A 21,520-nucleotide genomic window follows, 5' to 3' on the forward strand; every position below is an offset into this window, starting at 1 on the left:
ACTATGATACGATTTCAAAATCTTATCTTTGATCTCTGAAAAACGTTTTTTTCAATAGACTGGTGAACGATGAGGTTGAGAACTCTGAATTAGAGTATTTACCCTAGTTATGACAAGGATTTTTCTATGTTCTATCTATTGTAGACATATAGATGACAATTGAGGATAATTCGAATTTTGATACCATTCGATGAAAATCCATCCTCTTCAATTGTAAAATGGACGTGCAAAAGTGCGGTGTAATGTTCTGAACAACAATGAAAACCAGATAAAAGTTATGATTTTTAATTTCAAAGTGTTTCGCGCGAACGACCACACCTCAAGAATTTTGGTAGCGCTGTGGTCAGCGCGCGTTTGCCAAACCATCGCTTAATTAATACAAGAATAGATGAACCAAGTTATTTTTAATATAAAAATGAGCACAACTGGGGTTCGATAATTATTTAAATACCCTCCGTGATAATAATAGTACAGTTGTTTACCTAAATTCAATAAATGGACTTCAGTCCGTTGTGGAATGCGCGAGGAGTAGCTACTGTATTACGCAGCTCCGTATGATGCTACAATAATAATTTATTGTAAAATCAATTATCGATAGTATTTTAATATTCTGAATGATCAATCGTACCGTCAATGAAACGTATGAATATTTTTTCAGCAGTCAAGGGACCAATTTTTCAAAATATATAAATATTTTACATTTTTCCACAGCATTACACACATATGTGGCAACAAGGCAAACTTATTTCTGTGGGGTGCTCCTGCTGCAACTTCCTATACCTAGTCAAAAGAATTTCTGGAGGGCGTAAATAAGACATTATTTTCTGTGCTGTGATTTTAAAAATCGTTCACCAAGTAGCAGCATTTCTTCGTTTAAACTTACTCCATACTATTTAACACTATTTCCCTATTCATATCGTACTCTAGGATCGAACGGTAGTTAATTTTCTATGAAGCGTCGGATTCACATCGAAAGTGTACCCTGTGTTAAAATTATTGACTTCCATATCCCGTAGGTTGAACTTTTTGCCTTTAGGCTTTTGAATAAACTAAACATCGATCACAATCAATTATTAAATATAATTTACACAAATACGTACTCAAATTTTCGAAATATCACGCGATATTATTTTCGTGGTTATACAGACTTTAATATCGAGAATATTCTTATAAAATGTTTGTGTATGAAAAACTGGTCAACTTGGTACTATAAAAAAGGTAATTCGCTTCGAATAAATTTTCTTTCAAGATCTCGATTGTTTCGTCTGTTTCTATCATTCAAATTAAATTATAATGATTTTTCATTCCAGGTAGCAAAGCTGGCTACTGTTACGCGCAGGGAGCGACCAATCGGCTACTTCAAGCTGAGCCGATGTTGAATACTCTGCGTAAACTGTTGACACGTTATGCGTATTTTGGAGAGAAGTTTGTCTTTGTTCGGAAGATAACTTGACAAATACTTGGAAGCCATCTGCAGGGTGTTGAGTAAAAAAGAATTCCAAAAAAAAGGATCTGAAAGGAAAAACAAGAATAAATCAACGGAACAACAGTTGCTAATGGTACTTAGGCGAAACCGAGGTCATCCTCCGAGTACCAAAATGGAGGAACCAGCAAAAAAGAAACAACGGGTGGAGAGTAACGATGAGGACGATGAAAATGGTGGGACAACAGAAATGGAACGATTTCAAAGCAGCCTCTTGGCTCAATGTTTATGTGACGTGCCTGAAAGTAGCCTCCGTAAACCGTTTACAGGTACTACGGTTCAAGCTGGAGATGGAAGCTATCGTACTACCACTCTGTCTGAGTGGGAGCCTGACAGAACCTTGCAATTCATTAGCGCTTTACAGCTTCTGTTTGATCTAGCTATAAAACAGAACACTAGGGGAATAATGTGCAGTAGAGTGGCGGATGTGTGCGAGGCTCTTTCCCGAAATGAGCACGGCATAATAGACCAAATAATAGATTTATCTTGTTCACCAAATAAGTTCATATCGTTTACAGCCAGTAGAGCTTTGGCCTCTTTCTTCATAGTGACCAAAGAGAACATTGAAGTGTCGTGGCTTGAGAGGTTGACACAGTCTCTGGTCAATACTCACTCTCCTAGCCAGATGCTCTTCACCTTAGACGTTGTGAAAAGAGTCGTCGAGCACAAAGACTGCAGCATTCACCCTCTTGAGGATGCAGAAAGCTCAGCATCACCAAGGAATTGTAATACTCTGACAATATCGGATCCGGAAAGCTTGGACAGTACTCCGGTTAAAGCCATGTGTGTAAAGGCACTGGAATCAAAATGGAATATCCTGGTATCCAAGTTCGATAGTATTTTGAGTTCGTATACACCTCAACACGAGTCAGCAGTGATAATGTTTCTAGACCTCTGGGAGTCGATTATATCTGTGAAAGCTAACTTGTCTGTAATCGATACTAAACTATTTTACTCCCAACTTGACAATTTGGTTATACTACTAAATGCCAACGTACCGGGCATTATCTGGAGGCACCTTTTAGGCTTATTGAATGAAGTACTCTGTTATGGAAGCACCCTGGCTCTCCAGGATGTCCTTCCTGACGAGCCGTGCTCATTGGCTCATCTTGTTGTTCGAGCTGTTAAAGATTGGAGACTTTTAGATGCCCTCCCGTACCGGCATGGATCTGGAAGATTTGGGGGTGGTTCTGGAGATGGGGATCGTCCTTTGCTGCAGAAAGTGATTCTACTGGTTCTGAAAAGTGTAGCTGTCACTGTGAAAGAAACACGTAGTGATTCAAGTGACTCTTCTCTTGGTTCTGAGGCTGAAGATCTAGATGCTGATATGGCTGTTATCGAAAGAAGTATCAGGGAGGTACTACGCCAACTAGATCAGTGTGTTAAATCGCTGATGCCTTTTCATCCTGAAACTCCGCTCTCTCAATGGGTTGTGCAAATGTTTCATGACCAAGATGACTTTCTTATCGAAGGAATGGTTTGCTGTTTGGATGTTGCTGTTGGGCTGTTTTATCGAGGCCCACCGCAGAATGATTTGGGACATATGTTAAGTCCTACATTAACATTTGTTCAATTCATACGTGCAGTTTCCCACGATCCTGATGTCCTTTTAGATCTACTAGTTAGCAACGAGACTTGCTTCCTTTTGTATCTTCTTAGGTTTTTGAAATACATTAGGCGGAACTGGTCGGAATTTGTCACGTGTTGCGGTAGAGAACTGGACGATACTATGACCGTTTTAATTCGGCTCAGGCTAGCTATAGACAGGCTAGTGTCCAAGGCTCTGTTTCCATATAATATCAATCCAGTTCTTCGTTTGCTGGAAAAGTGTGAATCTTTTTATGAAGGAAATATTGAAAATTAATTACATTGACGCGTAAATGTATGTCTAAGAATTTCCCAACAATTCTTTGGATAGGGCACTTTCTGGAAATACCGTATTGTGTATATAATGAACGTCGTCCGATTTGACTGCCTTAACTAATAAGATTGTACATTTTTTTTTTTATGAAGCATATGTGAATGAGCCCAAATTCGAATGGCTACAGTATTGTAATTTTTTTCTTGCTTTAGATGTACTCTTGCAATTAATAGGTACGTCAAGTCTTTTTTATAAATATGACTGTCCAAATTACTCCGTACCGTCAAGCCATGATCCGTATACTCATGAGAGATGTTAGCATAATATTTAGCATTAGTGACTAGGATTTATATGAATATATGTATCATACGAAGCATGTATTGAGCTTGTCTACCTTAATTTAACTGGAGAATCTGTGTCGGCTATTTAGTTTACATTATTGCTGATATATTATTATTAATTCTTATTAATAATATAACAAACGCTATTTATACTGTAGAATTAGGTAGACTATAATTTGTAGGAAAAATTCAAGGTGCTACAAATTCAATTGAATTTAAAACGTTCGACTATGGTGAACACCGAAGAACTGTTACTGAAAATTTTGTACAATGTCCTCTGTACTGATAGAAAAGAATTGTTAAAAGTTGGAAGTCAGCTACATAAAGATCTATTGTTAAATTGATAATTAAATAATTGAAATAGTATGATGGGAAAAAATAGTCAATTGCATTACAGATACTTTTCTCCACACTATTTTTGTAAAAACGAGAACGTGAATCGCACCTTATGATATGCAAAGGTACTTCGATTTAGTTATTTTATAATAGCTTGTAAATATTTATTGTAACTTTTAATTGTACATTAGAGTTAAGATTATCTGTGTAGACGTGCATTATTATGATGCAATAATTTTAAATATTTTTACATTTTTTGTACTCGTCTCGTTTTATTCGATCCGCCTCTTTTTTTATTTTTTTGCCATTTCACTTTTCAAAGAATTTTCAACCGCAGTCGAGTCACACTTTTTTTCAATGCATAAATAATGAATTTTTCTTACTGTTACATGAGATTATGCTGCTGCGTGGATCTTACGTCATATTGGTCATCGACTACTATTAATACATCTAAAAAATGTACCTCCTAATCGTGATTTTAGATTGACAATGAATCACTTTCTCTCAGTACCATTATATTTATTTCGCAACTGACGCATAGCGGATATATACTAAATAGTAGTGGCTAAAAACTACCTAGTGCAGAAAGTTTCAACCTTTCTTATACAGACCTAAAATTCACTGAACGCAGTCGATCATTTTTCGAACAATGAATGTTTATTTATATCTAAATACCTATAGTTATAGAAAAAAAAATTCTTATTGCTCAATTCGTTAAATGCAACATTTGTTGGATGTAGATAATCAACGGACTCACAAAATGTGTGAACCTGTAGACGTTTGGAGAGGTATCGTGTTTATCCTGCCTCGCCTGGAAGAATATATGAATGCACCATTCATTATCAACGAGGAAATTATTTTACATCTAATATCTGGGATTGATCCTCCACATCCAACAAGTACTGACAGCTGCATTCTACTTTGTACGACGATAACTGCTACAAAGAAAGATAAAGCCCAATAAATTATTTACATTCTATATAAATATACAGGCTGGAATTGAGTCTTGTACTTGTGCAATTTGGCTGATAAACTAATCAACAGCACAAGAAAGAGGTGGCGATTTAGCAATTACGTGAAAATTAAAATTTTTTCAAAACTATGGCCATTGATGTATGAATCAATCTTGAGCTTCTTGAATCTACTCAATCACGAAATAGATTAGTTTATTTAACGGGCTACTACTGGGCTATGCGTGCCATAAGCTATGGCTAGAGAAGGTACATGAAGGTGTTAGAAACTCACGTTAAAATAAACAAAGATCGTAGAGATATTTACAATGAAATACTTATGGACACACTTTGATACTTGGATAATTCAAATTACAACTCCATTACGATTTCCATAAATCTCAATAGTATAAAAAAAAATAGCATAGAACGTAACTGATCGGTACATACCTTTATCACTCACATGTAGTTTCTTTGTTATTTCCTTGAAATAATGGTTTTGGTGACAAAGCCAAGGTCCGACGTTATATATATTACAATTATTAACGCCTTCAGTCATGAGTAGTCACTAACATACGTTATGAATGATCAAAATATTATTCAATGTCGTAATGTCGTTATTAAATTGGCAGAGAATAGAATATCAAAAGCAAGCACACACAAATGGTTCCTGTTTTTCAAAACTATTGGACGTGTGTAGCTTTCCCAAATTTGAGAAACTGAAATTTTCTAGGTTTGTTCCACTCGTACCAATAGGCTAGCAACATAAATTATTTATCACAATTAGGCCTTGTTCAACTTACAAGTAAATGACAGCCTGTCATAGTATTAAGCATCGGCACGGCTTCAATTCTCTCCCTACTATAATTGTCGATGAGGAAGATAACTACGTGTCATAGTCTTCATCAATATTGGGAGTATTGCTATAGTTTGATGAGGGCTTAATTGTTGCATTTACGTTGGTTGAACTTGTAGACAAGTTAATCGGGTTGACCTCTGTGTAAAAGTTTGGTTGACTAACATTGAATGGTGTAGGAAACGCTGTCTGATAATGAGAGACCGGTGCATTAACTTGAGTGGTCTCGCTTGATATAGTCATTGCAGAAAACCCAATTCCTCGTTTTTCTCCTGAGTTTTGACGGCTTACTCCAATGTTTGCTGTTGATGATAAGTCCGTCGGCATTCTGTGGGAACTATAGTTTGAATATCTACGTATTCTTGAAACAAAATATTTGTAATTACATCATACCTAGTTGTATCTGAACGCATTGCAGGTGGGTGGACCACCGGAAATGTCTGCCCATGAGCAGGTTGAGGCGCAGGGGTGAGTGGTGGAGTAGGCACGTCGTCATCGGGACAGGTTACATCAGGGAGCCCCTTAACCAAGTCTTTCAAAAAATCGAATCGACTTTCGGAGAGAATACACTGTTTCCTGAGAGAAAAAGTATGGGGGAAATTAAACGGAGGCAGTCTTTTATAAACAATACTTGATATTGGTAATAATGCACATGCCATATGTGTGATGATATACTCACATATGAGACGGACTGAGAGTTTTGGCATTTTTGGCACTGGTAATTTGCATCGTTTTTGTTAACAATGACTCGACGAACAGCTCTAAAGTTCTAGGTAAACATATCATTAAGGAAATAATAATAGGAAGAATCATATTAATAGCTTCTTGTAGAAAATGAGTTCTTTATGGAAAATTAGGTCGGACAAAATCTAAAGATATTTCGACGAGAAAAAGGATATAGATTATGACTGGTACAGCTTGAGCAACTTTTCCTACTTCTTCGTCAGTTTGCATGATCTTTTTTATGCGACCCTAGAATAAATGTATTGTATTAAATTGGCATAGGTTAAGATAGGTTGTGATATCTGACGTTATGGTTTCATGATGAGGTATTATTGGAGAAGAGTGATGGTAACTGGGCGAAATTTAATGGAAATGGAGAGCATTAGGTTAGAGCATTTTTTGTGAATTTTGTTACAGGTGGTTAAGGCATTTCCAAATTTTTATGAGCTGGATTTTATGCTATGCACTAACAGTATCAGCTCCATTTGTTTGGTACAAATTTTCTACTTACAGCTGGAAAACGGGCATTGTATTTTTTTTTCTTGCTTGGCATTGTATAAGATTATTTTAGGCAATCAGGTTTTACGTATGAAGAACCATGAAACGAGGCACATTGACGTAAACAAATTATCTCCAACTTGCGAAATGGCTTTTGTTGTCTTTCAATTTTCGACGGAAACTATTCGTTCCGTGGTTCGTTGGAGTCACTCGATAATAAGGACTCTTCTTTTATCGACAATTTCATTAATCTCTAACCAATTGCATAAACAAATCTTGCGTTACCGACGAGAGAGCTTAAAGCTCTGATGCAAGGATTCACAGGGTGCACCACCCTATGAATTTTTCAATTTGAATGTGTACAAATCTTCAATCACCGCCATGACCCTACGAAGATATGAATTTGAAATACCGCGCTGAGCAGATCTTTTTTTCGAATTCTTAAAATTATGGAGCAAAATCATGAAAGTAGACCAAATCATTAGAATCTACAAAGCGTCTACAAAAATGCTATGTATAAACAATGAGTAGAAAGTTTAACATCAGCCAGGACGAATTAAATAGATACACGGAAAACAGTCAACATTGAAAACAGTTCATTGGTACAATTCTATTTTCGAATTTGCCTACATACGGCTTCTGATCGCTAATATTAGAACATCCTTTCGATTTCTGCATTTCCCCGCACGGCTGTTTCGAAATAGCGTCAAACCTCGAACGCATTTGCTAAATGAATAACATACACCATTACAGATTTGGTTTATCACTCCCAATTGTCCCTTGAAAAAATAATTGAATTTTAGATTTAAATTATTTGATTACCAAATCATAATACCCAGTAATGATCCGGGAAATACATCAGGTAATTTATAACTAAAAATCTGAACGCTCTAGACTAGTTTGTCTTCTAGAGGAAGGGGCGATTGCGGCATATTACCGAGAGACGATACAGGCGTTCTGTATACCCCTGGAAGCTGTAACCTGACATCTGGACCAGGACGTCGTTGCACCCCTTCCCTTGATAATATTCGTTTGGGCGCATGTGGGCGCAGTCGCAAGTTTCTATCCGTAGTCTAGAGGGGCGGAGACCTCAAATTTCGCCAATAACATTGCGTCGTTTTTTAGAGGAAACTTTCCCAAATATATCTCGTACGACGGGGAAAACGCTAGAGTATCGCCCCGTTTCACGTTTTAGTCTCATCTCGTGGCGTCGTTCGCCTCCGTAATACTTCTCTTGGTACAAGAATCAGAGCCATGAAAGACACATGCGCGAGTTTCTGATCTCCATTTAGATCCAAGTGCCGCTGCAAAAAAATAAATAAAATACCTAATTCTCTGTTTCTTTTCTTTCTTTCATTTTCACTAAACAAACGGTTTCTCGGTGGAAAATTATGACTTATTAATCATAATCATTTTACCGATCTTCCCCGAAGCAGTGAAAATTCTGATTGATATTATAAAGTTTCTCCTCTAACGTCCTGCACGACATTAGCCACCCCCTCCTGCCCCTAAAATTCTGCAATACTCGGGTATATATTACATGTACGTGCTGCATTGTGTTTGTGTGGAAATATTCGTGAGCAACTTCTGTTGACCGATGAAGAGCTAGGGAGACGTAAAGATATAATTATTCTTATTCTCTACGTGCTTCGCTGCTATAAACTGTTGTACGGATGCCGTCTGTGCAGCAGTTTATTGAATAAGTGCCCCATTCAACACGGAGTGATAATACCCATTCGAGACTACACGAGCTACTATATAGTCAAAAGTTTCCATCAATACAAGATCGTATCTTAAGGTGAGCCTATTATTTCCAACTCCAAAACTGTGCACCCGAACTCCAAATCTGCATGCATGATACTATTTTCTTTTTCATTATTCTTTTTCGCCGACGCCGTATTTTTTCTTTCGTGCTTCATACGTCCAATTAAGTGATCCTTGACAAGAATTGATGTTTTGACGTAATAAATTCCGAGATTCGGGATTACATTGCCGGGTGCGTTCGGATTTGATTCAGCTTTTATAATTGTTCTCAGAACCGGCATCGGATCCATTGATTTATGCCCCTAGCTGCTGATGCTGATGCCGCTTGCGGCTGCTGTGATGTATGTATATTTTATGATATTGAATGTTTTCAATTGTGGTTTGTTAATGTCGTGTATTATCTTTAGTTTCATTCCTAAAGGTGAGAAAAAATTATTACAGGTACATTTGTGCAATGTTTATTTTTTAATGTTGTGTCTGGTTGCCCGAATATACCAAGACGACAGGGATTATCAAATACACCAAAATATAGATACGCACGGTTATTATACCTATATTTCCCATCAATATTGGCATCGGTTCAAGAAAAATCTTATATCGTGCGAACGATTGCGCAGTTGGGGGAAACGTATTATGCATCTATATATTTGTACGATATAGATTGTGCATGTACGGTATATGCCATTGAGAATAACTTAATGGTATTGGTTCGCTTTTTTGCAGATTTTAACTGAACTACTCTTTTGGTTTCTAATGAAAAAATTCATCGTAGTCTCGTGATGTATGATGACCGCATTTTGATGTCCATTTTTGCCGATAAATTGCAACAGACAAACTCCCGGTGAATTTGAAATACTATACCACCGTTAATTTTGTGTTTCAGAATTCAATGCAACAGCATTTAATACCGATAACAACTGGAAAACTTGATGAATAACGATCGGAGATTAAGAATGCTAAGAATCACGTAATGTTGAGATATATAATTAGCACGAAGTGATGATAATTGATGAGCATAAATGGACAAGCGGTAAACCCTATGCTTGAAAATAGATTCAATAATAATAATAATAAAAAACGTAGTGAAAAATTTATTGAGGACAGAAGATAAAATATTCTAACATGGCTATGATAAAATATGTTGAATAATAAAAGTTAGAAGTAATGTGCAAAGCGCGTACGAAATCAAGTTCGAAAGCTGATTCGACGTACGAATTGAAAGGCTTGAATAAATTGGCGCATAGTAGAAGAGGAACGAAACCGATTGGAATTAGAAAATTGAAAATATTATTCGCTTTTTGTTTTGTCACGACGTATTTATGCGATGATGTCGAGGGGGTCATACGACCGCAATTTGGAATAAAAGAATTGAAAACAGCCCTCAATGCAGCACCTCCCCCTTTCCTGGGTCATTGCGATTTTGAAAAAACTTGCGATTGGTCGTGGAATAAAACAAGCGGATTCAGAAGAGTTTTAGCAACAGAAGCAACTCCTTTTGGCCCCGACACAGATGCCAGTCAGCTGCCAAATGGTAGCCAGTTAATATCCTTGCTGTAAATAAGAACGCTTAAGAATCTCTGTGAGAAATTGTATCGCACATTGATATTGTTACAGGACATTATCTATGGCTTACCGGACATGGACAGGGCCAAATTTGGTCCAAGATGATACCAAAAACGGCTCGTATGTGTATTTTAGAACTTGCGCTACACCAGGTACAGATGCAGAACGGTCAAATTAATATTGTGATAGAAACCAGCAACCACACCAGCGTCATTATCGCGGAACGACCCGGAAACGATAACGCCAAGTGAGTAAAAACGAAAATAAATAAAAAGATAAATCGTTTGATGTTCAATAGTAAGTCCTATGAATTTGCAATATTGCGATAATTACTTTTTATAGATGGGAAATGAATCGTTTTAATTTGGGTGCTAATAGTCAATATTTTCGAATCGTCATCGAAATAACAGCGCCGTTGCCAAATTCTAGTATCGCTGTTGATGATATTCGACTATCCGAATGTTTCCCAGGTTGGTGAATGACTATAAAATTCGTAGTAACGCAAAATAACGAAGCCTGTCATATATATCTTTCATATTTCAGAATCTCGTCCACTAGGTGCGACCTGCACGGATGATATGTTTCGTTGCAACAACGGTTCGTGCTTAAATAAAACTCGGATTTGTGACCTAACTCCAGATTGTGCGTATGGTGAAGATGAACAACTCGAGTGTGGTAAATTTTTACTCGTCATACTTTACCTTTCTAAGTACAAATGAACAGCCAGATGAATTTACAATAACCACCGGTTTCCATATTCCGTTTCGTTTTACTACAGATGAAGTTCCAGAGAATGCTAGATGTAATTTCGAAGATGGTTGGTGCGGATGGAACAATGATCCTTCCAGGCCTTTGAAATGGACTCGTCAACGAGGACCAACACCGAATGAAAGGACCGGACCCAGCTATGATCACACCTATCGAAATGCATCTGGTAGTTACATGTACGTAAATATGTCCGGTAAAACGGAATATGGGTATGGAGCTGTAATGGCAAGTCCGGTTTATAATCCAACACCCCCGTACAGCAGTAATGAAACTAATCCCTATTACAAGTCCTGCCAGGTGAGTGTTCGAATTTTAAGATATAGCGATGATCTAGGAGGACAAAGTTGGAAGAATTAAACTCCTCTTTACAGGCGCGCTTTTTTTACCATCAATACGGCCCGCATAGTAGTGGGTTGGGTTTGTACCTGGTGAGAATAATACAACAGCAAAATGTGTCTGAAAAACTTTGGTGGAAATTTGGTGATCAAAGTGACGTATGGTACAACCAGGCTGTTGTCCTTCCGGAGGTAAAACATAGGTACTTTTTTCGATTTGAAGCTATAAGAGGAATGGGACCGAAAAGTGACGTCGCCATTGACGATTTTTCATTGAGTCCGGAGTGTTTTGGAATTGGTAAGTTCAACTGTGACGGATCTTTGCCTTTTATCTTGGGTTACTCTCTTGCCTCGGAAATCCTTTTTATTCATATATTATAGGAGTGCCACAGGAGTTCGCTGGAGGATTCAATTACTCGAATTACGTACCACCCGAAACTTATCCTGAAAAGCATACGAATTTTACGAACGAGACGAGTGAGAATTACAATTATTCTCGTCGTAGCTATTCATCCTTGTACCGACCAACATCGCAATAAAACTTTTTCCATATTTATTTTCTTAGCGATTAAAATAACAACGTGCGGTGCAGCTGGAAGATTTGGTCCTACCCCACGCGACTGTGCTGAAATACACAACGGAACTGGTTTGAAATTACTACATTCATCGACAGTGTCGTCGAATATCACTCCTAATGAAAAAGTTGTTTTATCATACATGAGTGGAATTCAACGATGGACAGTACCCGAAGGAAAATTTTACACGTGAGTTTTACCTTCGTCGTCACGTAATTAGCTCAGTATTTATTACTTTTTTTCGTCAGGATCATTGCCATGGGAGCTGGAGGTGGTCGCGGTTCGGGTCAAATGGGCAGCACTCTCGGAGCAACCGTACGAGCTGTTGTGGAACTGGAAAAAGGCCAGCATTTGTATTTTTTAATCGGTGAAGCCGGAATAGACGCTTGTCCAAAGGTAATTTTTCATCTTGTGGTGAGTACAATGTCATAAAAATAATACCTGGGAATATGGTGAAAATTTTTACAGAATCTTGGGCTCAAAGCTCACAGCTGTCAAAATGAAGATCACGGCAGTATCGTTACCGGATCTGCATCCAACTCTGCGATCCGTCAAGTAAAGAATATAAAATTAAAAGATAGCGGAGGAGGGGGTGGAGGAGCAACATACGTTTTCACCGTATGATACAAAGCTAATCTTAGTTCAATGTAAAAATATCTAGGTTTTTCTTCTCCCTTCAAAGTCTGGTTCGATTGATTCTAACAGGTCAAATCAAACGGGGAGCAAAAACCTCTTCTGATAGCAGCAGGTGGTGGAGGCTTGGGGCACGGGCAGTTTGTCGACAATGGTATTCAGCATGGCCAAGGTCCTGTCCCAAAAGGAAAAATGCCTGAATCTGGGTTATCAATATCAGGATCTGCCGGTACTCGAATTTTCTAGAAGATCCTTTATTTCTTCCTCCGATAATTGTTCCGATTTTCACTAACAATAAGCGATTTCTTGCTAATTTTAGGCTCTGGAGGTGGATGGAACGGTTCAGCCAACAATGTACCATCGACAGCAGGTACTGCATTAATTTATGGAGGAGTAGGAGGAACGGCTTGTAAAAACAATAGCGAAGGTCGTGGGGATGGAGGCTTTGGTGGCGGAGGTGGAGGATGTCTTGGGGGCGGAGGGGGTGGTGGTTACATAGGTAAGAGATCCCATTCACCTTAACATACCGATTCCAACTCGAATTTCACACAGGAAACGGCTGAAGAATATTTGTAATTTTTATTCCAGGAGGGAGTGCTGGGCACGAAATGTCGTCGAATGGAGAAGGAGGATATTCTTTTGCCGCGCCAGAACTTTCACACATTTCTTACACCGTTGGCGGTAATTCGGGCCCGGGAAAAGTATTCATCGTACCAGCAATCAGTGGTTGCGGATGCGACTTCCGGTGCGTGGTCATCGACGAACATCTTAGCGAAACACGATGCCTCTGCCCTTCTGGTTGGCTTCTTGGGAATGATACTCGTTCGTGCGTTAGTAAGTTATCTGTACTTTGATTCGTCATTTGATATCCATATGTTATGGTTTGAACGTTGTTTTAAGATCTGAGTTTTTCGCGAATCATTTTTCAGTGGATGGCGATTCTGACACTGCTCATCAAACGTTTATGATATTGTTGATCGCTGTAAGCATCGGTTTATTGTTCGCGTTTTCTGGACTTTGTCTTTTACTTTGTAAGTAAAACGTGATAAGTTTAATGAAATAATTACGTTTTTAAGTACTCAGCATGTGTTTTTTTTTCCACAGATAATCGATATCAACATCGTAAGGCACTCCTAAGACGTCGTCAAGTTATGTTTGGTAATGGAACCGAACTAACATCCCTACGTGCTGTTTCTGACAATATGATGACGGAATTTAATCCGAATTACGAATTTGCTGGAAATCTATACAGCTTCAAAGATCTGCCGCAAATACCACGAGACAATATATCGCTTGTCAAGTACGCTAATATTCGACATTGCCACGTTATATATTCATATACATTTCTTTTTTCTTGTAGTTTTTGCATACCTCCGCAATTACAAGTCAAGGATTATTTTTTCAGACCTCTTGGACAAGGAGCATTTGGCGAGGTGTTTCAGGGTGTTTATAAATATAACAGAAGTGAAGAACATCCAGTTGCTGTTAAAACATTACCATCTTTATCAACATCGCAGGCCGAAGCGGATTTCATGATGGAAGCTCTGATTATGAGTAAATTCAATCATCCAAACATAGTACATTTTATCGGTGTATCATTTGACAATCATCCGAGATATATTGTACTTGAATTACTGGCCGGTGGTGACTTGAAGAATTTTTTACGCGAAGAGAGACCACGTCCAGTAAGACAAATGATAGATATTAATTTATCACCTGAACTCTAGAAACTATCTGATTCCTTTTTTCTGTCCTCATAGGATCGTCCAACGACGTTGATGATGCAAGATCTCGTCATGTGTGCTTACGATGTGGCAAATGGATGCAAATATATGGAAGATGCTCGTTTTATTCACCGCGACATCGCTGCTAGAAATTGTCTTTTAACTTCGAAAGGGTCGGGTCGAATAGTGAAAATTGCTGACTTTGGTATGGCTCGAGATATTTACAGAAGCGATTATTACAGAAAAGGCGGGAAGGCAATGTTACCTATAAAATGGATGCCTCCCGAAAGTTTCTTAGATGGAATATTCACGACGAAAACTGACGTTTGGTAAAAATTCAAGATTCCTTTGACCGCTCTACCAGCTATGGCACAATTATTGTGCTTAACAAAGTGCAAAATTTACAGGGCTTTTGGGGTTCTTCTCTGGGAAATTATGTCTTTCGGTTACATGCCATATACCGGTTGTGCTAATCGAGAAGTTATGTCGATGGTAACGACAGGCGGACGTTTAGAAAGACCGGCTGGTTGTCCAGATCCAATTTATGGAGTAATGACTCAATGTTGGCATCCCCATCCCGAAGATCGACCTAGTTTTTCAACGATTGTCGAAAGAATAGGCTATTGTTTACAGGTGAAATTTTAAATCGAATGATCGTGGAGGTAATTCTTGAAAGCATGTTCGTGTAAATTGATTTATTATAACTCTTTTTGCAGGATCCGGACGTTATCGATCATCCGATGCCCAACTATGATATCCTTCCTGCCTGTGAAAGAGAAATTACGATTATGAGACCCGACCCTGAAACTGAATGCATCAACGTACGTAGCAGTGTGAGTGTATGAATATTTGACCAATAATAAGAACTATAACTGCAATGCGAGCAATTTACTAACAGCATGAGCGCAGACGAAATATGAATTCCCACGATCCAGCAGCGGACCCAAAAATTAAACCCATTAACAGTTTTTGCAGTAGCTGTTTAGTTGATTGCGATATTTTAAAAAATCCAGAAATCTTGCTTCACTCAAGTTTATTTTGATGTTCGCTAGGTGTAAAAGCAGCCTTGCAGGTCTCACTACTCACTCGAGGTGCAGCTATAAGTATGAAAGATCTTAGATTTTCCATGATTTCTGCATAGTTGGATGGATGTGGCTACATGCAACCCAGAGCAAATTTCCGGCCAGTATCTTATCGGATCGGTCCAGCTCCAGGAATCGTTTACGCATCTTTACAACGATGCGATGACTGCGAAAATGAATTTGGTAAAATACAAGAAACTGCGCTTTCCGAACCAAAAACCCATCAGATCAACTGTCAAGAATCAAACGACGAGCCAGCCAGTATATACGTCTACGGCAACAAGGTAAAGGTCACTGCAAATAAAAATTAGAGGGTCACCTTGTTTTCGCTCCGAAAACGTCCAATTTCGAAGCGTCATAACTACTCGAAAAATTAGGATAAAGGATTGTAAAAAAGCATTTTAAAGCTTGAAGCTTCGTTTATACGCAACTTCATCGCAGTGTTCCCTCATCTGAATTTTCGAAGCTCGGTTACCTTTCGAATTCACTCATTCGCCTCTCAGTGTAGAAGCTTGAACTTTGATCTTCTGTTTGCGTTCTGAGTTGAATAACGCGATGAAAAAAAAATTCTCCTACGGATTTTACATCGAACTTGAACTTGGCGTCATGGGCCACTCGTTCTGCCATTTTTGCGCGACTTACAAAGGGTCAAAGTTGAAGCTTCCACACGGAGAGGCGAAGGAGTGCATTCGAAAGGTAACCGAGCTCCGAAAATTCAGATGAGGGAATACTGCACTAAAGTTTCTTATAGTCGAAGGTTCGAGCTTCAATATCGTTTTTGAAAAACTTCGATACGATAACTGGGTCGGTCAGGGTATTCGATCAAAGATTTATGGACAATAATCGCGTTAGAGTCGCATAACTCATGCAAAAAGAATCGTAAAAACAATTTAAAAAACGGGTTTTGAAGGGAACACTTCAACCTTCAAAATGACTTCAGAAAATTTGAATTCAATAACCGAGACACCCGGTGCACCTTCTCAAAGTCAAAAGTCTACTTTACGTTTTCGACATAAGTTGAATCAGAAGAGTATAACTAGTGAACAAAACAACGCAATCCAAATTCATCAGGAGCATCTGAAAGGTGAAGCTCCAAGCTTCAAAATTCTTTTTTTTTACAACCGTTTACCCCAATTTTTCGAGCAGTTTTTCGAAATCGGACGTTTTTCGGAGCGAAAACAGGGTGACCCGCTAATTTTTATTCGCAGTGTACAATAATTTTTGTATTTTGTTTTTGAATTGTCCAACTCGATTAATTGGGAAATCTGAAAAATTATTTTCTTTGATGGCCTATCAGGAACCGTGCAGACACAAATATGTGCCAAAGGAAGAAAGTAACACAAACAACGCGGTGACTATCGATACAGAAAATCCAACGAGACAAGAAGTTGCTGCAAACTGTAATAGCAAAGTATCGAATGGAAAATCTCACAGAGAGAATGGAAACTACGAAAGTACTACGACTACGGATACTAATTCTGATTCTTTAGCTATACCTTCGACAAATCCTCCTCCAGAAACTTCTTTATCATCGCCAAATACTCGAATGTCTTCTCCTAATCATACGGTCATCAATGCCAATGTGAACAACAATAATGGTGTGCTGAGAAAAAGCGCTCTCAAAGCAGCACTAAGTTTAGATCCAAGTGCTCTTTGTCGTGGGACAATTCCTTACGAAAAAATTGCATTTTCACCACCACCCGCTCGCATGAGCAATCCTGGCAGTATCGAATTGAGAAAGGTAAGCATTGAATGAGCTGGCACTTGAAATATTTTTCAAAAATCTTTCATGTTATTTTATTTATTTATTTTTGTTATCAAGCAGGATTCTCTGGGACACGAATTACCACGAGAAGAGGAATGCTCTTGCTGAGACTTGGTCAGCGGCGGCTGACATCGCTATTCCGACTCCGATTCCGAAATCTCGATATTTTTACAAAGATCGGTTTCCGATTCAGGACATAAAATTTTTTTCTCTTAACCAAGCCAAAGAAAATAGTTTTACTAAAACATACAAACCTGCATTCTAATAGGTAATATATTTACATACATTTTTTTATACCATATTTATTCGCAAAGGAATGAAAGAGTTGGAATGATAACTGAAGTAAAAAAAAATAAATAAATGAATAACAAAATGTTCGATTGCCGTCGTTGATATTTAGTTTTTATTAACGAGTCAAGAAAAATGGTTGTAATTTTCACGAGTCATGGTATACCATATAAGTATATTAGAAATTATATTTTAATTGTGAAAACGTGGAGAGAATTTCTACGAGATATGTGACACATACAATGCTCATTATTTTGGCTGCCTGAATATGAGCTCACTGCATATTAATAGTTGTATACAAGAAAGGAATTGCAGATATTTTTTATCTATACATTGGCAGATGAAGAGATTTCAGTAGGTTCCCTTTTTTCGCTTTCTTCTATCATTATTTGCCAATGACATAACAATTTATCGATGTTTATATATTACATGAAAGTCTGTTTTTCAATAATAATTTCAATGTTGTTTAGGTTTTAATAAATTTTTTATGTTATATTGTTATTTTGTTGAAAATTTCGCTTCATAAGTTTATTTAGAGAAATTTGTAGATAAATATATAGTTAGCGATACATATATAAATACGATCCATGATAATATACATAAAATATATACACGCATATAATAACTATATGTGATAAGTATGAATCATCGTAATTTACATATCGTGAGCGTCTGGTGAAACTGGTTGCGATTCACGCATGGTCGAAATATTCGAATTTCTCGGTCTATGAGGAGCCCGAGCTTAGCTGGAGTCAGGTAGCCACGGGCGAGGGGGTTTGTTATGGGGCCGTCACCTCTGCTCAGCCCCCAAGGTGACGTCTCACAACAAAGCACTATGCTGCCGGCTACCTGACTCCAGCAAAGCTCGGGCTCCTCGTAGACCGAGAAATCCGAATATTTCGACGCATGCATGGATTGCGACGAAACAACGTGGGTCTACGACTAAAACCACTCGATGTGTCTTATAATTTTTTTGCTTCCAACAGCGAATAATTGATGATTACTCGATCGATTGCATGAGTTGATGACTTTGGCTTTCAGATTTAGATTCCTGAGCTGATTATACGTGAGATTACTCTTGAAAAACCAAAAATAAAATCGATTTTTGAGCAAAGAATAAATCATTTTTTTAATTGGGTTTAATATGATTTTCTTGCGTATTTTGACCTCAGGAATCCGATTCTGAAAGAAAAATTGATCCATCTCTAAAATTGACCGAGTTATCGCCAATTTTCAGCTTTTTGGGGTCAAAAATTAAAAATTCAATTTTTAGTCTATCTGAATGTAATTTGAGCTTAGTAATCCGAATCTGGAAGGAAAATTGATCTATCTGCAAAAATGACCGAGTTATCCCCATTTTTTCGCATTTTTTGGCATAAATTTGAGGATATCTTGGAGGAAAAAAATCGTAGCTCAATTTGGACAACGGTTTCGTGTTCCTGAGGTCAAAATACATAAGAAAAGTGCCATACGATCAATTTTGAAAAATAAAAATTTTTGGCCAAAATTTGAAAAAATCGTAAGGGGTACCCCTTGGAAAAATCTCAAATTTTGGCCAAAATTTTTTATTTTTCAAAATTGATCGTATGGCACTTTTCCTATGTATTTTGACCCCAGGAACACGAATCCGTTGTTCAAATTGAGCTACGATTTTTTCCCTTCGAGATATCCTCAAATTTATGCCAAAAAATGCGAAAAAATGAGGATAACTTGGTCATTTTTGAAGATAGATTAATTTTCCTTCCAGATTCGGATTCCTGAGCTCAAACTACATTCAGATAGACTAAAAATTGAATTTTTTATTTTTGACCCCAAAAAGCTGAAAATTTGCGATAACTCGGTCAATTTTAGAGATGGATCAATTTTTCTTTCAGAATCGGATTCCTGAGGTCAAAATACGCAAGAAAATCATATCAAACCCAATTAAAAAAATGATTTATTCTTTGCTCAAAAATCGATTTTTTTTGGTTCTTCAAGAGTAATCTCACGTATGATCAGCTCAGGAATCTAAATCTGAAAGCCAAAGTCATCAACTCATGCAATCGATCGAGTAATCATCAATTATTCGCTGTTGGAAGCAGAAAAATTATAAGACACATCGAGTGGTTTTAGTCGTAGACCCACGTTGTTTCGTCGCAATCCATGCATGCGTCGAAATATTCGGATTTCTCGGTCTACGAGGAGCCCGAGCTTTGCTGGAGTCAGGTAGCCGGCAGCATAGCGCTTTGTTGTGAGACGTCACCTTGGGGGCTGAGCAGAGGTGACGGCCCCTCAACAAACCCCCTCGCCCGTGGCTACTTGTCTCCAGCTAAGCTCGGGCTCCTCGTAGACCGAGAAATTCGAATATTTCGACCATGCGTGAATCGCAACCAGTTTCACCAGACGCTCACGGTATGTGTACAGTAGGGTGGTCCTTATTTTGGGTATGGTCGAATTTTTTCTGACGATAGTTCTAAATCGGTTCAAAATATATAAAAACAAAATGCCTGCCAAAATTTCAGCCCTTAATTTTAATATTCATTCATCTTTGACTCTGAATATCTATTGAAGCGATAAAGTTAGTGAAAAATCATACCGGACCTTTTGTGTAGAGCATTGAATATCCCCTAAGAAATCATATAGTCTAAAATCTTAAGTATATATGTTAATGACTTATAAAATTGCAAAGAACGAGATGACATTTCGACATGTTATTTACATTTAAAACTTTGACTGCCGAGGGACACGGGTTCATATCAAAATTAAGGGCTGAAATTTGGCAGGCATTTTTTTCATACATTATGAATCGATCTAGGACTATCGTCAAAAAAAAATTCAAACATACCTCAAATAAGGACCACCCTAATGTATGTATAAATATAGGAAAGAACATGTTTTTCGTCAATATACGTACAAATGAATGTTAATTCACGAAATTATTTAGATACACAAAAACGAGCGACAGAAAAAACCGACTAAAGAAATATTAATAGATGAGATCACTTCGAACAGTATTGGAGAACGAAGTAGACTATATGCAATATAGCACTCTCATATATAAATTGTATCGAGTAAATGATAATATACTTGAATATTGTAATTAATATATGTAATGTAGTGGCTGCGAATGGGTATCAATTTTTAATTATATAAATTTTTTCCCCTTTGTTCTTAGGAGCTGGATGTACTCTTCATTTCATTTTCAAATTAGTATTCCGAGTTTGCTGGTGATATGTACAAATGTTTGTTCCGTATCGCGTATTGCGACGATTGGAATCAATCACGTATCTTATAAGTTACAGTTCATTGTGCGAGAAATAATTTTAGTGATATGAACGCGAGCTGTATAATGTCTTTAAAAAAAAAAAAAAAAAAACTATGGTATTTCTTTCTTTCATGTCATGAAATCATCAATAAATTGGGACAAAAAGATCAACTCCGTTTTCTTAAATAATAAAAAAAAAAAAGAGTACTCATGGCTTCGCGTTTTGAGTGATTCTTCCACCGATATGAAATTCATATTACTATAGAAAAATATTTCTAGAAGCAGCTGAATTATTGTGAAAAAATAAAAGAAAAGTTATCATACAGGGTAGCCCGAACAGAAATAATTATAAAAATTAGTGACGGTTAAAAATAAAATTTAATATTTACTTCGCCATTATGGTATACAGTGAAATAATTTCTGTGTCTATAACTGCATTTTATCGACGACTAGAGGAAATTTTGTCTAGCTTCCTCTTCCTATTTTTTTGCTGTACAACCTGTGTACGTGTTATAAGGAGTTATTTGGATGAATCTTTAATTCTTTATACATACATAATATCAATTACGTTCGACAATTTTCACGTTATCGATTGAATAAAAGGAAATAGAGGAAGTAAAAAAGGGAGTAAAACGCATGCATGCTGCTCGAATGTGTTTGATAAGAAGAAAATGAAAGATTAACAGATCAACAGTATTTAAAAGTGAATGCTAAAAATCATTTTATGTGCC

At 37.5% G+C, this 21,520-nt stretch overlaps 3 protein-coding genes across 9 annotated transcripts; 2 read left to right on the forward strand and 1 right to left on the reverse strand.

The window, feature by feature from the left end:
* The first annotated feature begins 771 nt into the window (after positions 1–771).
* On the forward strand, positions 772–5,475 carry LOC105683167 (protein lines). The gene is made up of 2 exons (XM_012395595.3): positions 772–1,218; positions 1,311–5,475. Exon 2 carries the CDS (start codon positions 1,557–1,559, stop codon positions 3,345–3,347), a length of 1,791 nt encoding a protein of 596 aa, XP_012251018.1. The 5' UTR covers positions 772–1,218; positions 1,311–1,556; the 3' UTR covers positions 3,348–5,475.
* Positions 4,161–7,277, reverse strand: LOC105683168 (nuclear transcription factor Y subunit C-7). 2 transcript variants are annotated; one of them, XM_012395596.3, is made up of 5 exons: positions 7,062–7,277; positions 6,727–6,799; positions 6,507–6,600; positions 6,221–6,403; positions 4,161–6,164 (listed from the first exon to the last, which is right to left on the reverse strand). In XM_012395596.3, the coding sequence occupies exons 1-5, from the start codon at positions 7,101–7,103 to the stop codon at positions 5,858–5,860; spliced, it is 699 nt and encodes a 232-aa protein (XP_012251019.2). In that variant the 5' UTR covers positions 7,104–7,277; the 3' UTR covers positions 4,161–5,857. The 2 variants fall into 2 exon arrangements, with proteins under 2 accessions (XP_012251019.2, XP_012251020.2); XM_012395597.3 differs by having other exon boundaries at positions 4,161–6,155; positions 7,062–7,268.
* An 848-nt stretch (positions 7,278–8,125) lies between these two features.
* LOC105683173 (leukocyte tyrosine kinase receptor) lies at positions 8,126–17,630 on the forward strand. 6 transcript variants are annotated; one of them, XM_025746474.2, is made up of 24 exons: positions 8,135–8,846; positions 9,085–9,153; positions 9,696–10,343; positions 10,427–10,622; positions 10,718–10,845; positions 10,919–11,050; positions 11,154–11,440; positions 11,515–11,776; positions 11,860–11,955; positions 12,044–12,242; positions 12,302–12,449; positions 12,522–12,671; positions 12,759–12,915; positions 13,006–13,185; positions 13,275–13,520; positions 13,616–13,717; positions 13,791–13,986; positions 14,092–14,371; positions 14,447–14,739; positions 14,818–15,043; positions 15,127–15,231; positions 15,552–15,776; positions 16,790–17,233; positions 17,315–17,630. In XM_025746474.2, the coding sequence occupies exons 3-24, from the start codon at positions 9,977–9,979 to the stop codon at positions 17,363–17,365; spliced, it is 4,470 nt and encodes a 1,489-aa protein (XP_025602259.2). In that variant the 5' UTR covers positions 8,135–8,846; positions 9,085–9,153; positions 9,696–9,976; the 3' UTR covers positions 17,366–17,630. The 6 variants fall into 6 exon arrangements, with proteins under 6 accessions (XP_025602260.2, XP_048513622.1, XP_025602259.2 ...); XM_020850777.2 differs by having other exon boundaries at positions 8,136–8,846; positions 15,127–15,243; XM_012395607.3 differs by having other exon boundaries at positions 8,137–8,846; positions 15,127–15,243; positions 17,318–17,630.
* The last annotated feature ends 3,890 nt before the right edge of the window (positions 17,631–21,520 follow it).

The sequence above is a fragment of the Athalia rosae genome, chromosome 6, assembly GCF_917208135.1.
Source record: "Athalia rosae chromosome 6, iyAthRosa1.1, whole genome shotgun sequence".
Lineage (NCBI taxonomy): Eukaryota > Metazoa > Arthropoda > Insecta > Hymenoptera > Athaliidae > Athalia > Athalia rosae.

Coding starts and splice junctions, on each gene's coding strand:
- LOC105683167 (XM_012395595.3), top strand. CDS start 1,557: ATGGTACTTAGGCGAAACCGAGGTCATCCTCCGAGTACCAAAATGGAG.
- LOC105683168 (XM_012395596.3), bottom strand. CDS start 7,103: ATGCCAAGCAAGAAAAAAAAATACAATGCCCGTTTTCCAGCT. Junction 6,404..6,506: donor ACTCTCAGTCCGTCTCATAT/GTGAGTATATCA, acceptor TTTTTCTCTCAG/GAAACAGTGTATTCTCTCCG. Junction 6,165..6,220: donor ATGCGTTCAGATACAACTAG/GTATGATGTAAT, acceptor TTCAAACTATAG/TTCCCACAGAATGCCGACGG.
- LOC105683173 (XM_020850777.2), top strand. CDS start 9,977: ATGTGCAAAGCGCGTACGAAATCAAGTTCGAAAGCTGATTCGACGTAC. Junction 12,243..12,301: donor CCCGAAGGAAAATTTTACAC/GTGAGTTTTACC, acceptor TTTTTTCGTCAG/GATCATTGCCATGGGAGCTG. Junction 13,987..14,091: donor GACAATATATCGCTTGTCAA/GTACGCTAATAT, acceptor TTATTTTTTCAG/ACCTCTTGGACAAGGAGCAT.